The sequence below is a fragment of the Hyla sarda genome, chromosome 5 (genome assembly GCF_029499605.1).
Source record: "Hyla sarda isolate aHylSar1 chromosome 5, aHylSar1.hap1, whole genome shotgun sequence".
Lineage (NCBI taxonomy): Eukaryota > Metazoa > Chordata > Amphibia > Anura > Hylidae > Hyla > Hyla sarda.
Window position 1 is genome coordinate 171,057,688 of NC_079193.1, and position 17,543 is coordinate 171,075,230.

Consider the following 17,543-nt stretch of genomic DNA (forward strand, 5'->3'; position numbering starts at 1 on the left):
TCACCGCTGTCGGCAGTGTCTAAAGGGATCTTATATCCATCCCTGGTGGTCTAGTGGGGGGGGGGGGGGGGATCAGACTATTTTGGTGAAAATTATTTTATCTGCCAGGACAAGTGGATTTTCTTGAGGGACAAGTAGATTGTGTTCCGCTTTAGTCCCTTGGACAAGTAGTTTTTTTTTTTTAATTTCCACACCCCTGGGTCATATGAGGGAAGAACCATGGCTCCATACAGGAGATCCCAGAGGGTCCGACTATCCTGCGGATAGGGATGAGTTTTTTTTTAGTACTATTTAGCATGAGACCTCCGCTTTAAAATAAATCGCCTGATTCAAGGCAGAACCTGCATTGAAATTCAGGCAGAATCGCCAAATAATTTCTCAGTCTGAACTAGCCCTCAGAGTTTTGGCTTTAGAAAATGAAGGCAACAAATGTAAATTCTAACCATTAACTATATTTCCTTTCATTGACCACAGCATGCAGTGCTTAGTTTATGCTGCTTATTTTATAATTTAATAAGGTCTGCATGGTCTTACATATAGTATAAGCCATAATTCTTGATTTCTCAGAGTTCTCCCCTAAAAGCACTGAAAGTGGCAATTCATGGATATGAGAGCTTTTTCGAGGACTTCCAAAGCCTACCAGACAGATCTAATAGACTGACTTTTGGCCATGACAGAACATTGTCCAAATCTTCCCAGTCAGAGGAAAAAGCACTTTCAATTTGGTGTTTAATAGCTGAGAAAATGCTCAGAGCAATCTTACCTGTAAATGGGAAATTTCTTGTGTGTGCACTTACAATGGAACATATGAACACTAAGCATATCAAAAGGCAATTTTTAGGGATACCAGTGTACATTGGTATGGCTATAAGTCTTAAAATGTAGGTGCATTGTTAAAGTAAATAAAAAATAAAAACACTGGAATAAAAAAGGAGAGCACAAACCATTAAAAAGGCAGTTTACAAGTTCTGTTTATTAAAAATGAAATAGAAAATACATAAAAATAGGTTTCATTTTATCCCTCACACTTCTGTCCATCTTGGAAAGTTCACACATGATATCCCTTTCAAATAAGCATAAAGCTACTTTGTTGCCTGGTGCTAGGGCATGCTTGACTTCAAACTTTAAAAATATATCAAGCCTGCAAAAGTATGTCTGCTCTAAACATGTGCAAATATTGCTATTCCACAGTAAAAGATTATGTTACCCGACAACATGTTATGCAATGTAGACAATTTTAGAAGATTTACGCAAATAAGATTTTAGGCATATGAACAGGATCAGCAATAAGAATGTGCTACTTTAATTTGGAATGTTGGTTCATTCATAGTGAACTTCATCGATGTGCAGAAATCTTTCAGGTCCAGCAGCATTTCTATATGAAGCCACCAATGAAACCTGTATTTACCTATACCCAGCATGGCTCCGCTAAACATATCTGTGGAAGAAGATTCATAGCCCAGAGCCATATATACTAATGCAGGCTGGAATATTCCAAAGTACAAAAGTAAGACCTACTTTGGGTAAATTAAATGGTTAAAGAATATTTAAATGCAAAGGCAGATTACCTCAAAAGTAGTGGTTAAAAAAACAAAATCCACACATAAACACATATATACAGTATATCAAACACACATTACCTTGCATAGAAGACCCGTACACAATAAAAGTAGCAATGTAAATTTGCTTAACATGTGTACAACTGGCTCATGAAATTGTGGTTCTTAACAGAACACCTGCATAAAGATTTCAGAAAGAAATCAAAATAATATCAGCTCCAACAAAACATGTCATCTGACATATCAGCTCATAACCATTATTGTGATATAAAAAACCCATAAGACTATAAACACATTAGTGCTCCTATAATCCAACTTCTAGAAAGGAAGAAAGTTTATGCTGAATATTAAAAAGGTTTCCTAGTGAACCGGTAATGAAAATGGCAGAAAAAAAAAAAAAAAGGCACAGTCAATGTGGACCTGAAAAATGAAATTCTGTAATAAATGTCAGATCAGCAGTTTTAGGTCAGAAGGGAATAGCATTTTATAAGTCAAAATTTGGCAGCTTGCAAGGCTTACCAATTTTTCAATAAGACAAGGAGATGATGTCAGATTGAGAAAACAAATGTTCCCTATAAACAAGCAAGTATAAAGAAAGGGAACCCATCACTTGTTATTTATGCAATTAAAAAAAATAAAATAAAGCCAAAAAGGAAGTCATATTTAAGGCTATGCAAACGCCTCTGATAATGGAAGATCTGTTACACTACAAGGAATTAAAACCACCAGAGATTTAAATAATAAGAGAACCTCAGTTTGTTCAGGCAGCATGAAACAACGACAGGCAATTTCATTACAATGACATATGATCCACTCAAAGGCTACAGAGTTTCAAAAGGAAGCATAGTTAAGACACAAACCAGGAACAAGGCTCAGTCATCAGGAAGGTACCCGACATCTTCTACAACTTGTAAATCCCTCCCCATTTGTGTAGGTAGAGATGAATAAGTCCTGGCCAGAAGGACAAAACAAAACCGCCAGGGACCACCCAGGTGACTGACTCACATTTCCAGCCAGTATCCTAACAGTTTTCAGTAAAAAGCCATAGCATTTTACAACGAAACACACCATCACCATAATAAAGGATCCCAACTACTTTAGCTTCATGGTGCCTGAACTATGGGTCGCATATTGACTGGTTCCCTTTAACCAGAACTACTAAATATATTGAAAGTGAATCTTTAACAAAATGTGAAAACCTTTAATTTGTGTTATCAGAGGTTGGAGTGACAGGCCACCGGTCTTTAACCCTGTCAAAACATCACATTTCCAATCCTGTTTACTAGCAGCCGAGACTGCCAAGTGTACAAAAACTGCATTTTTTGTAAAAAGGAGAGAAAGGAGTACTCTCACTTTGACAATTCGAGGAATAAGATACACAATTTTATTTAACATTTTGTTAAAAAGATACTAAATTGGCTTTAAAAAAAGGTGTTCTCTGGCTTTAACTGAATGAAAACACCATTATGCATCCTACCAAGTATTATGGCTAGAATGTTGCAACGGCCTTGCTTCCCCACTCCTGTTCATGTTGGAAGGTCATAGGGCACATACCTGCAAGGGGCTGTCAATCTGACTGTTCAAGCCCCTTAAAGTCATGTGATAAGAGACAAGCCAGAGTGTCTGAAAAGTCTAGGACTCCACGCAGGTTTCAGTTACATGGTACCACACAGGAAGAAACTAAGCAACTTCTTGTATCACTTCAATTAGATGCTTCCTTGGTAGCACAAGTCATTGTTTACCCTTTAAAGTGAACAAAGCAAAAAAAAAAAAAAAAAAAAAGTGCCAAACGTTGACTAGGTTTTACTTTGGTAAGCATTGGACTCCCACATGAAGGCAAACTCATCTGCTGATGTTGATAGGTAGGTTATCCCTCAACTGCTTTTTCCTCTTCCATGTGTTCCGATTATAGTGATATGTTCCTCTGCTACCAGTCTGTCTTGCATTACCGAAGCTATTGACTTCTTGACCATCTTTCGTACTGCGGTTATACATTTCTTTCCCTTTCATACCATTGTGATGTTGCTAAAATATAAAAGTTATAAATGTTACATATTTTAATGCTTAGAATTTTTCTCAAAGAACATGAGCTGCGTCCTGCTCTTTTTGCTACATAGTTTTGACAAACAAAACTAGCAATACTCTACACTCCATCACATGACCAGGACAGATTTCTAGCCACTAAAATTTATCAATAAATTATTCAACTAAATGACACTTTGATCCTTCTTAAACATTACGAGGAGCAGATTACAGAGCATGCTTTATAACAAAGTCATACTATTAAGCACAAAAAATAAAAATTCCCCCAAAAATTGCCTTAGAGTGTGAAAGACTGACAAGGTTAAAGCATTCATGTCGTTTTAAGAGATTTTTTTTAAACCTACATAGGTTTGATACATTAACGGTTCAGAGTTATCAGCAGTAAGTACAGTGGTCCCTCAACATACGATGGTAATTCGTTACAAACGAGCCATCGTTTGTCGAATCCATCATATGTTGAGGGATTCGTGCAATGTAAAACTGCATTAAATACTCACCTGTCCCCGCCGCTCCGGACTGCTCCCGGTGGGGTCCTGCTGCTCCGGCGTCTTCTTCTGGGTCCTCCGGTGTCTTCCGCATCTTCACCGGGGTCCGGGCCTCGCTTTCTGGTGACGTTATTACGCTGTTATTACGTTGTTGCGCCAAGACGGCATGCGCAGCTACGTAATAACGACGCCGGAAAGAGAGGCCCAGACCCCGGAGAGGACCCGGAGCAGCAGGGATAGGCAAGTGAACCTGCTGGGGCACATTACACTGCTATCCGACTGCAGCTTAAGTATTTTGCGCTGCTGGATAGCAGTTAATGCGATGGCCCCGACATATAAAAGCATCGTATGTCGATGCTGACATCGACATGGAGAACATAAAATTTGTCCCTTCTTTATGACTAGTTTCTTCTTCCCCGCTTCCTCATCTCTGTTTTTGTTTTTTTTCATAATGAGAGACTGCCTCACTTGTTCACGCTGTCTAATATTGCATTCGTTATTGACGTAAAGGGGTTAAACAGCAATATCAGAGACTACCCATTGACCAGTATTGTGCTTTCTCTGTTGGGGAAGGTAGCAAGCAGCCCATTCTCTTATGTAGACCATGTAACAAGCCAACAATACCTTAAAATAATGTGGATTTGTAGTGTGGGTATTGGTTGCAGAAAGAGAAGCAGGATAGAAGACATGATGAACCGTTTTATGTGAAACTGGTTTAAAACCAGCTTGCCTGCATGGAGGTAGAGGCATCCTAAGAGCTGGGGCAGTGATGGCATAATTAGCCTGTAAGGAAAGAAAAGATCATTATTTCAGTGAAACAAAACAAATTTAAACCAGGTTTCTAAAGACACCACTGTTCGTAAATAAGTACCTGAGCACCAGAAGAAAGTATCAGAGCTCTAGCATGTGCAGTTTTGGGTTTGTCTGTAGATATAGTCATTGTTGGATGCATTCTTGCTATAATCGGAGTCCTTGGCTGCAGATTAAAAGGCTGAATGGTGGGTGTTAAAGATTGTGGTGTATCCGAGTCCTTAAGAAGAAAAAAAAAAATACCACTGTACTTTTGGAAAAGTTTTTACTGCTTTCTTAAATTACATTCTAGCTCTCCATGCTATAAATTAAATGGGCACAGTCCACTGCAAAACATTTACATAATGAAAACAACAATGTATATTCATAATATACAATGGTTAAAAAGGTGTATATTTTGGGTAAAAAATAAAAGGCTGTCGCGTCTCTGCAGCTACTGCCTGTGTGCCTCGGCTGGAACAAAATACAGGAAGTGTGAGCAGGATAAGCAGGGTTTAAAGGGGTACTCCCAAGGAAAAAATAAATATTTTTAAATCAACTGGTGCCAGAAAGTTAAACAAACAGATTTGTAAATTACTTCTAATAAAAAAATCTTAATCCTTCCAGCAGAGAGCTCTGTGTTCTAAAAATTAAACCATTTCCTCTGTAGTATACAGCCCCTAAAAAGATTAAGATTTTTTTAATAGAAGTAATTTACAAATCTGTTTGTAATTTGTAGTTTGAAATCTTTTCCACAGGAGTACCCCTTTAAGAGTTTATTAACCAAAAATACACACATTTTATAACCACAGTATATTTCAAATAAAAATTGTGCCCATGCAACCACTGCCTGTGTGTCTGGACAAAATGCATGAAGTGCGACAAAATCAAGCCGGGCAGGCACTGTGATAAGCGCTGACAGCAGGAATAGGAAATCTCAGGAAATTTGTAGATCCTTTTTACATGTCCCCTTCCTCCTACTGCACTCAATACACAATATTGAGTAAGTGAGACCAGAGATTAGAAATCTTTGCCAAAAAAGTTAAATATTGCATCAACATAAGAATTCAGACACTTTACTCAGTACTTAGTGGAAGCACCTTTGGGAGAGACCCAACCTTCAGTTTTTTGGGTATGAAGCCGCAAGGTTTGCACACCTGGATTTGGGAATTTTCTTTTGTCAATACAAATGGGTGGGTAGCCATAGCCATGATCAGATCTATCCAGATAAGTTTGTTTGGATTCAAGTCAGGACTCTGCTTGGGCAAGACGAGGACATTTCAAAGTTGTCCATAGACCAATGCTTTTTAGTCTTAAATGTGTTTTGGATCATTAGAAGATAAACCTTTGGCCCAGTGCGAGGTCCAAAGCAATCAGGTTTTCATTGTACCTGGTTTTCTCCAGACTGATGCTTAGAAATAAGTTTTTGATGAAACAAGGAATTAAAAGGGGTACTCTGGTGGAAAACAATTTTAAATCAACTGGTGCCAGAAAGTTATGTAGATTTGTAAATTATTTCTATAAAAAAAAATCTTAAATCCTTCCTGTATTAGCTGCTGTATACTACAGAGAAAGTTCTTTTCTTTTTGAATTTCTTTTCTGTCAGTCCACGGTGCTCTGTTGACACCTCTGTCCATGTCAGGAACTGTCCAGAGCAGGAGCAAATACCCATAGCAAACCTATCCTGCTCTGGACAGTTCCTGATATGGACAGAGGTGTCAGCGGAGAGCACTGTGGTCAGACAAAAAGGAAATTCAAAAAGAAAAGAACTTCCTGTGGAGCATGCAAAAGCTGATAAGTACAGGAAGGATTACGTTTTTTTTTTTTTTACTAGAAGTAATTTACAAATTTGTTTAACTTTCCGATGCCAGTTGATTTAAAATAAATAGTTTTCCACTGGAAAACCCCTTTAACTTTGACTACATTCTAAAAGCCTGGTAGTCTTTTAGGTGTTTTTGCAAACTCCAGGTGGCTTTCATGTGTCTTACTGAAGAAAGGCTTCTTTCTGACCACTCTGAACTCTGTCATAAAACCCAGAATGGTGAAGGGCTGCAGTCATCAATGGGCATTGCTCTCATTTGCAATTAAAGGAGAGCAGAGTCCTGCAACTCACCGCTAAATCCGCGTATTGCGCCGCCATGGATAACCGGGCGGTGCGAGAAGCTGAGAGGCTACAAACCGGTAGGTTTTGTGCATGTGCACTTCTTCCGGGCTGCACCTGCACGAAACCTACTGGTTTGTAGCCTCTGAGCTTCCCGCACCATCCCCGTTATCCACGGCAGCCCCACTATGCGGATTTAGGATTTAGCGTTGAGTTGCAGGACTCAGCTCTCTTTATTTGCATTTTCAGTCTACTGTTTCCTTGCACCACCGTTACATTCAGCTCTAATTTTGAACCAATGTCAACCATGGAATCTCATATGTATGTGCTATCTACAGCATTGCAGGTGTGAATCAGGTGCCTCAAATCAAAGTTATTTTCCAACGTTATCTGCATTTCTCATTTGAACACAGGATCATTTGAGCCCAACCACAATGACCATTGGGTTCTTTGTCATCTTACCAAGTCCCTTTTCTCCTGATTATTACTTTGAAGTGGCCAGTTCTAGAAAGAGTCCTGGTTGTTCCAAATTTCCATTTAAGTATAGAGGTCAATGTGCTTTTTTTTTGTACCATTCTACAGATATGTGCCTCTACACAATCTTGTAGGCTCTACAGGCAGTTCTTTCCACCTCGTGGCTTGTTTTTTCTTAGATATGCATTGCCAGCTGTGAGATGTGCTATATAGACAGGGGTGTGTCTTTCCAAATCATGTCCAATAATCTCTGAATATTTAAGTCCAAGTATAATTTTAGTTTTTCCTTTTTAATATATTTACAAATATAAACTTTAGTTTTCACATTATTATAGGGTACAGACTGATGGGGAAAGTTATTTTCACACAAGGCAACAAAATGTGAAGAGTTAAAAGGCTCTGTAGACTTTGAATGCATTGAAAATGTCATTAAAAACATCAAACCCTGTTCTAGGCAGTGGTGCAAGCCTTAACAGTGGAACCCCAGAGTTCAGACACTTGCGGCCTACTCTGAATAAAAGCATCTTTGTACAGCAGCATTAAAGGCAGAGCTAATTCTACAGTTATACCAAATTCATCAACAGTAAAGACTTACAATATCACTGCCTGACAGAGATGATGAAGAGGAACATGGTTCAGAAGACAAATGCTGAGGACTACAGGAAGAAACACTCTGGTCAAGAGAAGACTTCATACTCCCATCTGGGCAAGGGGACTGTGGTTCTTTCTCAACGTCTGCAAACATGAAATTATCTTGTTTTACTAACAACTTCAAGAACAAATGACAATCTGGAACAAAAACAATTTCTCTATCGGCTCCATTGGGGGACACAGACCATGGGTGTATCTTGCTGTCTCTAAGAGGTGTGACACTATGGTAATGAAAAAAGTCAGCTCCTCCCAGCAGGATATACCCGCCTTCAGGCCCTGAGCTAGTCAGTTTAAGCTTAGTGTCTGAAGGAGGTGGACAAGGGCTGGATTCTCCAGTCCAGGTCTTCTGTTTATTTTATTTTCCTAGTATAGGGACGTGTTCGTTTTTTATTCCCTTTCTTTTCAGTTTTCAGGTGGGGGCTCAGGAACTGCGGTTCACTGTTTCCCCATTGCGAGTAAGGGGGCACAGACATTGCGTATATGCGCTGTTAACCCCCTCTCGCCGGTAAGCGTCTGGGTGGTACCTCATGGGTCCGGGTCCCCCTTTTTTCTCTGCTCGCCTCGCTCGCGCATAGCAGCCAGGCGTGATGCAGGGACAACAAAGCTGACTGAAGACTCCACTGAAGACTCATTAGGTAAGTACTTTCCCCTTTTTCCATAGGTATGGACTCGCAACCTCTGGAGACCCCCTGCTTTGGCCCACTTTCAGTGTATGGGGCTTGATTTTCAGGGGCTGCACTTATGCTGGGGGAGCAGCGACATGAGGGGGCATATTTTTATGTGGTATAAAGCTCTAATATGTGTGTGTGGTATAAAGCTCTTTAATGTATGAATGTGTATGTGTATGTGTGTGTGTGTGTGTGTGTGTGTGTGTGTGTGTGTGCACTACTCAGCGCCTTCTATGTGGCTGTCAGCCGTGGCGCTGCTTTGGGTCGGGCGCTTTCAGTGCCGGCTTCCTTCTTATGCTTGCACCTTATTCGCGGCTGTAAGCCACGGCGCTGTTACGAGCCGGGCGCTTCTGCGCCGGCTTACTTTCACCAGCAGCCGCTGCCGGCGTTCTGGCCGCCCGCTCTGTTCCCACGAGCGCATATACAGCTAGGCAGGTGCGCTCGAGTCAAGGAGCGGGCGCCATGACAGTTCTTCGGCCGTCTGGGGCTCTGCCCACTGGGCTGGGCGCTCTGAGGCACGAAGCAGCATCCTATCAGCGCTGTGGGTGAGATTTTCTTGGGTAGGAGTCTGTTTCTGGGTGCCTTGTTCCAGGCACGCCCCTCCCTCCCTATTGGCTGGCTTGTTCGGTCTCTCTGGCTGCACGGAGCTAGTTCTCCATGCAGCTTACAGGGGACACAGATCTGGGTGAGAAAGTGCCTGTCTTCTTTTTAACCCCATTATGTGCGTACCCAGGGCTGTTCCTCCCTCTAATCAGAAACCTGGGAGTTCAGTGACTTACTATACCTGTAAGCACTGTCATACCAAGATGCCTGGCTCCGTTGAGCCTGCTTGCTCTGCCTGCTCCCCCAGACCCCCTGGTGCCCCTTCGGTCCCGGTGGGTTCAGCAGCCCCTCCGGCTTGGGTTTCTTCCCTGACCCAAGTCTCCCGTTCGGTGGCTTTGGCCTCCCGGGAAATGGTGTCCGCCTTGAAGGGGTCTTCCCGGCGCAGGACCTCAGAGGGCCCGCTCTTAGTCTCCTCGTACTTCACGGTCTCACAAGCATGCTAGGGGTGCCTCGTCGGACTCTTCCATTGAGTCTTCGAATAGACTTGTGTTCCCCTCGCGGGTCCCGCCCCCCCCCTATCATCTGGGCACAAACGTCACCCTTCCAAAGGACGTACTCTGAGTCGCCGCTCTGCCATGCCAGAGCCGCGTACCCGGTCTGGATCGCCCCCCTCCAGGCCTGCCTCTACTCACTCACATTCCCCTGGTGAACTAGTGGACGAGGCTTCCGAACCGCCATCTGACCCAGAGAACTCATTGGTGACAGCCATAAGACCCCTTTCACTTGGAGGACCCAGGATCTTCGGATGTCAATCCAGGAGTATCCTTTCATCGTACTAAGCCAGCACCTCAAAGGTTCAGCTCTCACGCTGTCTTTGACGACATTCTGGAATCCGCATGGAAACATCCAGACAATAGATTCCCGGGAGTCAAGACAATTCAAGAGCGTTATCCATTTGACAAGGACTTTGTCGCTAAGGTGGCTTCCCCTCCCTCAGTGGATCCACCAATCTCCCGGATCTCTAAGGAGACTACACTGCCTCTGGCAGATGCCGCTACCTTCAAGGATCCCGCGGACAAGAAGGTGGAATCTTTAGCGAAGTGCACTTCTGAAGCAGCTGGCTCTTCTCTTCTTCCCATCTTCACCTCGACACGGGTCTCCAAGGCCCTGTCGGAGTGGTGCCAACAGCTCCATCAGGATATCTTAGCGGGATCATCCACAGAGGACCTATCTGCTTTGGCTCTCAGATGCACCAAGGCTGGGGACTTTCTATGCGCAGCGTCCATGCAGTCAGCTCGTTCTGCCTTTGCTGTGGGTCACCTAGCAGCCCTCCGCCGCTCTACGTGGCTAAAAGCTTGGAATGCGGATGCCACTTCCAAAAGGTCTCTCACGGAGCTTCCCTTTACAGGCGGCCGTCTTTTTTTTGGCAAACGCCTTGATGAGATTATCTCTGAGGCAACGGGAGGTAAGAGTTCCTTGTTACCTCAAAATAAGGCCCGCCCTACTTCCCAAAGGAAGTCCTTTTCCTTTCGGTCCTTTCGGACCTCTGGCCCCAATAAGGGGTCCGGACAGGCGCCCTCGCAGGACAAGAAGGCTCCCTTGTTCCGAGCACGCCCTTCTTGGAAGTCGGACTTCCAACTGCTCTGGCCGTTTTGCACCCAAATCGGGCAACCGCAAACCCACTTCTGCATGAAGTGAGGCCACCACCCGCGGTTTCTTTGCGGGTGGGAGGTAGTCTTGTTTTTCCGAGACATCTGGACCTCACACATTCAGGACTCTTGGGTCAGGGACGTGGTGTCCAACGGTTACCGAATCGAATTCGCCTCCCTTCCGAGGGATAGCTTTTTTCGATCCCAGGCCACACGGTCTCCTCCTCTGGCGAAGCAATTCCGTACGGCTCTCCAGTCTCTGCTTCTCCAGGGGGTGATCGTCCCCGTCCCTCCAGGGGAAAGTTTTCGGGGTTTCTATTCAAATCTTCGTGGTCCCCAAGAAGGACGGTTCTGTACGACCAATCCTAGACCTCAAGCGTCTCAACCGTCATCTTCTCATCCGCCACTTCCGGATGGAATCTCTTCGCTTGGTGATGGCGTCCCTGGAACAGGGGGAGTTCCTTTCATCGGTGGACATCAAAGATGCCTACCTCCATGTGCCAATATTTCCGGGCCATCATCGGTACCTCCGTTTTGAGGTTCCGGAGGGGCATTTTCAATTTGTTGCCCTCCCCTTCGGTCTAGCCACGGCCCCTCGGGTCTTTACAAAGATCCTTGCGCCAGTGATGGGCCTGTTACGGTCGAAGGGGATCTTGGTGATGCCCTATCTGGACGACCTTCTCATCAAGGCTCCAACCAGAGACCAGACTCTGGAGAATCTGGACGTCACTCTCCACACTGACACGCTTCGGGTGGCTGATCAACCGGGACAAGTCAGTCCTCCGGCCTACCCAGTCTCTAACCTTTCTGGGGCTTCGATTCGACACGGCCTCTGCCCGAATTTGTTTTCCGCCAGACAAGTGGCTGGCGCTCCGGGAGGGGGTCCGCTCCCTGCGGACTCGGGTATCAGTATCCATCCGCACTTTTATGGAAGTACTGGGTCGGATGGTGGCAACTATGGAGGCCATACCCTTTACCCAGTTTCATTACCGCCCCCTCCAACTGGCGATTCTCTCTTGATGGGACAAGTCTCCTCTGTCCCTCGATTGTTCTCCCTCTCAGGGCCTGTCAGTCCCTGCTCTGGTGGCTCCGCTCCCCCCTTCTCCAAGGGCGGTGGTTTCTTCCCCTTCACTGGCAGGTTGTTACGACGGATGCCAGCCTGTCGGGCTAGGGCGGCGTGTTCAGAGACTCTGGTCTCCCCAGGAGTCCCTTCTTCCGATAAACATATTGGAATTACGGGCGATTCTTTTCTGTCTTCTTTGGGAGCCCCGTCTTCAGTCCCGTCCTGTCCGCGTTCAGTCGGACAACGCCACGGCGTACATAAATCGACAGGGCGGCACTCGCAGCTCGGCAGCCATGGCCGAGGTGACCAAAATTCTCTCCTGGGCAAGGTTCCGGCCATTTCGGCGATCCACATTCCGGGAGTGCTCAACTGGGAAGAGGACTTCCTCAGTCGGTCCTCCCCTGACGAGTGGTCTCTTCATCCGGAGGTCTTCACGCAGCTCTGCGACCTCTGGAGCGTCCTGGCACAATCGGAAAATCCTTCCATTTGTGTCAAAGTCCCGGGACCCTCAGGCTTTGGCCGTAGACTCCCTAGTGAATCCTTGGGCGGGGTTCGCCCTACCTTATCCGTTTCCTCCTCTTCCACTCCTTCCCAGGGTGCTGAGGAAACTCAAGGCAGAGGACGTCCCCGCCATTCTGGTAGCCCCAGATTAGCCCCGAAGGTCGTGGTACGCCGACGTAGTCAGGCTCCTGGACGACGCTCCTCTGCGCCTTCCGCTCCGCCCAGATCTTCTCTCAGGGTCCTCTTTGCCACCCTAATTTACAGTCGCTGCATTTGACTGGGTGGCGGTTGAGAACGCGGTTTTGAGGGCCTGCGGGTTCTCTTCCCAAGTCATTCGCACCATGCTCAAGGCTTCTCTCCTTTTTGCAGTCGGGGTTGGATCTGAGGTTGTCTCTCAGTTCTCTTAAAGGTCAGGTTTCGGCCCTTACTGCCCCTGGCTTCTAATCCTCATGTCCGGACCTTCCTACAAGGAGTGGCGCACGCTGATCCTCCTTATCGGTCACCCTCTCCTCCTTGGGACTTTAATTTGGTTCTGAGTGCCCTCCAGGGTGCACCCTTTGAGCCCCTTAGAGAGGCGTCTCTCCGCCTCCTTTCTTGGAAAGTGGCGTTTCTTGTGGCTATCACCTCCATCTGGAGGGTGTCTGAATTGGCAGCTCTTTCCTGCCGTTCTCTGTTTCTGGTGATCCACCAGGACAAGGCCAGACCCTTCCTTTTTACCTAAGGTGGTCTCTGCTTTTCATCTCAATGAGGACATTGTCCTCCCGTCCTTTTGTCTGGCTCCTTCTCATCCTAGGGAGCGCTTCCTACACAAGCTGGACGTAGTTCGGGCTGTTCGGTCTTACCTCTCCATCACTTCTTCGTTTCGTCAGTGTGATTCCTTTTTCGTCCTTACGGAAGGTCGTCGCAAGGGACAACCTGCTTCCAAGGCCACCATTTCTAGGTGGATTCGGCCCGCCATTTCGGAAGCCTATCGCTGTAAGGGGAAGATTCCTCCTTTCTGGATGGTGGCTCATTCCACATGTTCTGTTGGGGCATCCTGGGCTCTCCAGAATAGAGCCTCGGCCTTGCAGATTAGCAAGGCGGCTACCTGGTTGTCTTTGCACACTCTCGAGGTTTTACCGGGTTCATACTTTCGCATCGGCTGATGCTGGTCTGGGGCGTAAAGTGTTGCAGGCGGCAGTGGATCGGCCGTCTGTCTGATTACTTATCTGCCCACCCAAGGGACGGCTTTGGTACGTCCCACAGTCTGTGTCCCCCAATGGAGCCGATAGAGAAAAGGAGATTTTTTTTAACACTTACCGTAAGATCTCTTTTTCGAAGGATCCATTGGGGGGACACAGCTCCTGCCTTTTTTGGGTTTTTCCTTTGGTTCTCTGTCCGAGGGAGTGTTCAGTTATGTTTCTTCTTCTGGTTCTCGGACAGTTTTTTTTTTTTTCCCTTGACCTATTGGTCTCATCCTATTGCTCTGGGACTTAAACTGACTGGCTCAGGGCCTGAGGGCGGGTGTATCCTGCTGGGAGGAGCAGACTTTTTATTACCATAGTGTCACACCTCCTAGAGACAGCAAGATACACCCACGGTCTGTGTCCCCCAATGGATCCTTCGAGAAAGATTTTACGGTACGTGTTAAAAAAAAATTTCTTTAAAAGGTTTTCTTCCCATTCAAATTACACATGCATTCTCCCTTAAAACAGCATTTCTTCCAGTACTAAGAGGAATACAGGATCTGAAGCATAAATTACAATTCTGGATAAAAGTTTAGTCAATTTAAACCCATGTTCCACTGTACACTTACCGCAGATGACTGAAGACTCTATCTTGCTTTGCCATTTTTGCTTGATCCACTCCCTGTAGTTAATTACTTCTTGAGTGATCTTTATAATCCTGCCCAGTATGCTAAAACAAATTGACTTGTATTAGAATATACTTGAAGTTCTACCATATTCAGCTCAATGTTCTACATGACAAAGATGGATAAGAAGTTACAAACACTTCAGAATTATAAGCCAGGGTGTTAAAATAATACATAGTATACATTTTACATATTTGAGTACCTTTCAGTGTCCCTATTCGGGTAGGATCTTGCAAGTGGTGACACAGTATGACTTAGCACAAGGTAAGCATAATCAAATGCTTGCTGGACCTGAACAGCCCCGTATGAACTTCTTCCAACATCGTTTTCTGTTAACATTAGAATACGTATGTTTTAAAAGTGCAATATTTAATATTTATTCAATAATGAGCCATATTTAAGTTACCATAGATAACACTGTTAAAGTGTAAGCACAACACTACTGTACCATAGTGTCTGCACAGAACAATATATTTTGAACAAAATTTGAATAGACGTTGACATGCTTACAAGTTGACAAGAGGCACTTGCAGTTGGGTTCAACAGAAGAAGCTATAGGTTATATTGAGCTAAAGCCAGAATATTTTATTTTATTTTTTTAAATCTAGAAGATGCAGTTCCTGGGTACAATCTGTACTGACATTATGTGCCACGTCAATGCATCTTCTTGGAAAATAATTTTCCAAACACGTCAGAGACTTGTGGTAATATCTGTGCTAATACACTTACCAGGTAACAAAGGATCCTCAATGCATAGCATAGATGGCCTATATCCATTTGCCATTGCTTTCATGATTTCTTCCTTTGCAATGTAAGCGCCTCCATTTCTAATTCTAATACCGGTTTTCAAGTAATTAAAATTTCTTCCGTACAATTCGAAGAACTCAATCAGAAGCATGCCAAGATTCTCATTTGCCCTTTTAGCATCAATTCTAGGATGCAACTAAAAAAAATAATTATTATTTTAGTAAATAATATAGCAATAAAAAGTACAAAACAGTAAATATTTTTTCTAATGCAACAGAATCCCAAGAAAACATCCATCTCATACAAAAACACACACATATATAGCCTTACCTGTAAGAAACTTATTGCCATTAAAATGAGGCTGTAAGAGCTAATGCCACCAGTAAAAACTTCATTCAAATCCCTTTGAAGGAGAAACTGTTTCAATACTAAAATCAGGTATGGAAGTAAAGAGTATTCCTAAAATAAAGGGAATAAAAGTGACCAGCTCGTTCAAGCTACAGGTAAATAAACTGATGCTTCTAGATATACAATAATGTTACCTTCATACAGTCCTTGATGAACTGAGCTGCTTTTACACCAGTTCTTACATTAAAACTGATATCTACTTTGACCTCTGTCTCCCGGTCTGTAAGTTTAATTATTGGCACCTAAAATAGGGGAGAGACACACAAATAGTGAACATAGTTAGGACAGGCAAGCGGTAAATGCGACAGAAAGCCGTGCGCTCCTCATTGACTGGCATTTATCTAAAGAGCCTTCATGTAATACTACATTACCCACTGCAAGGTAAATGCATCTGCAATAATGTCTCTGCTGCTCAAAAGACTTGAGAATGAAAACTCCATGGGGGAGATTTATCAAAACCTGTCAGGAAAGGTTGACCAGTTGCTCATAGCAACCACTGATTGCTTCTTTTATTTTACAAAGGCCTTTTTAAAAACAAAAGATGCAATCTGATTGGTTGCTATGGGCAACTTTTCCTCTGCTTAGGTTTTGATAAATCTCCCCCAATAGGTTTATGGCAGAAGTCTTCTGTAATAGAACGCCATAATATTCTGCAGAAGCTGTAGAGCAATCCATAAGATAACCTATGATCACCTTAATATGTGAATTATTCTCTTTTCATACACAATGATTCCTCACTTTACAGTATTTTCACATTACTTAGTTTTGTTATTCATTTATGCAAGACAGCTAGGATTACTGTAATTTCCACAAAACAGCATTATTTCCTATGCAGATCTATGGAAAAGGCAACAAACCAAAGACCAGAAAAGGTGCAGGACCTTTATAAACGTATGAAAAATGGGCAGGGGTATAGAAATTAAAGGGGTATTCCAGGAAAAATAAAAAAATAATTTTTTTTATATATCAACTGGCTCCAGAAAGTTAAACAGATTTGTAAATTACTTCTATTAAAAAATCTTAATCCTTTCAGTACTTATGAGCTTCTGAAGTTAAGGATGTTCTTTTCTGTCTAAATCCTCTCTGATGACACCTGTCTCGGGAAACGCCCAGTTTAGAAGCAAATCCCCATAGCAAACCTCTTCTAAACTGGGCGTTTCCCGAGAAAAGTGTCAGAGGGGATTTAGACAGAAAACAACCTTAACTTCAGAAGCTCATAAGTACTGAAAGGATTAAGATTTTTTAATAGAAGTAATTTACAAATCTGTTTAACTTTCTGGAGCCAGTTGATATATATAAAAAAAAGTTTTCCTGGAATACCCCTTTAACCCCTTAAGGACTCAGCCCATTTTGGCCTTAAGGACTCAGCCAATTTAATTTTTACGTTTTCATTTTTTCCTCCTCGCCTTCTAAAAATCATAACTCTTTTATATTTTCATCCACAGACTAGTATGAGGGCTTGTTTTTTGCGTGACCAGTTGTCCTTTGTAATGACATCACTCATATCATAAAATGTATGGCACAACCAAAAAACACTATTTTTGTGGGGAAATTAAAACGAAAAACGCAATTTTGCTAATTTTGGAAGGTTTTGTTTTCACGCCGTACAATTTATGGTAAAAATGACGTGTGTTCTTTATTCTTAGGGTCAATACGATTAAAATGATACCCATTATTATATACTTTTATATTATTGTTGCGCTTAAAAAAAATCACAAACTTTTTAACCAAATTAGTATGTTTATAATCCCTTTATTTTGATGACCTCTAACTTTTTTATTTTTCCGTATAAGTGGCGGTATGGGGGCTCATTTTTTGCGCCATGATCTGTACTTTTTTTTGATACCACATTTGCATATAAAAAACTTTTAATACACTTTTTATAATTTTTTTTTAAATAAAATGTATTAAAAAAGTAGGAATTTTGGACTATTTTTTTTCGTTCACGCCGTTCACCGTACGGGATCATTAACATTTTATTTTAATAGTTCGGACATTTACGCACGCTGC

At 43.3% G+C, this 17,543-nt stretch overlaps 1 protein-coding gene across 4 annotated transcripts in view; it reads right to left on the bottom strand.

The window, feature by feature from the left end:
• Positions 1 to 959: 959 nt before the first annotated feature.
• The window catches only part of TENT4A (terminal nucleotidyltransferase 4A), a 36,840-nt gene continuing 20,256 nt past the window's right edge, over positions 960 to 17,543 (bottom strand). For all 4 annotated transcript variants that reach the window (XM_056520735.1, XM_056520733.1, XM_056520737.1 and 1 more), the window contains 9 exons: positions 15,668 to 15,775; positions 15,456 to 15,584; positions 15,108 to 15,321; positions 14,581 to 14,707; positions 14,322 to 14,422; positions 8,047 to 8,186; positions 4,959 to 5,117; positions 4,712 to 4,870; positions 960 to 3,584 (listed from right to left, as the gene is read on the bottom strand). In XM_056520735.1, coding sequence (XP_056376710.1) covers positions 3,402 to 3,584; positions 4,712 to 4,870; positions 4,959 to 5,117; positions 8,047 to 8,186; positions 14,322 to 14,422; positions 14,581 to 14,707; positions 15,108 to 15,321; positions 15,456 to 15,584; positions 15,668 to 15,775 — 1,320 coding nt within the window. In that variant the 3' untranslated portion in view covers positions 960 to 3,401. The remainder of the gene's footprint in view (positions 3,585 to 4,711; positions 4,871 to 4,958; positions 5,118 to 8,046; positions 8,187 to 14,321; positions 14,423 to 14,580; positions 14,708 to 15,107; positions 15,322 to 15,455; positions 15,585 to 15,667; positions 15,776 to 17,543) is intronic.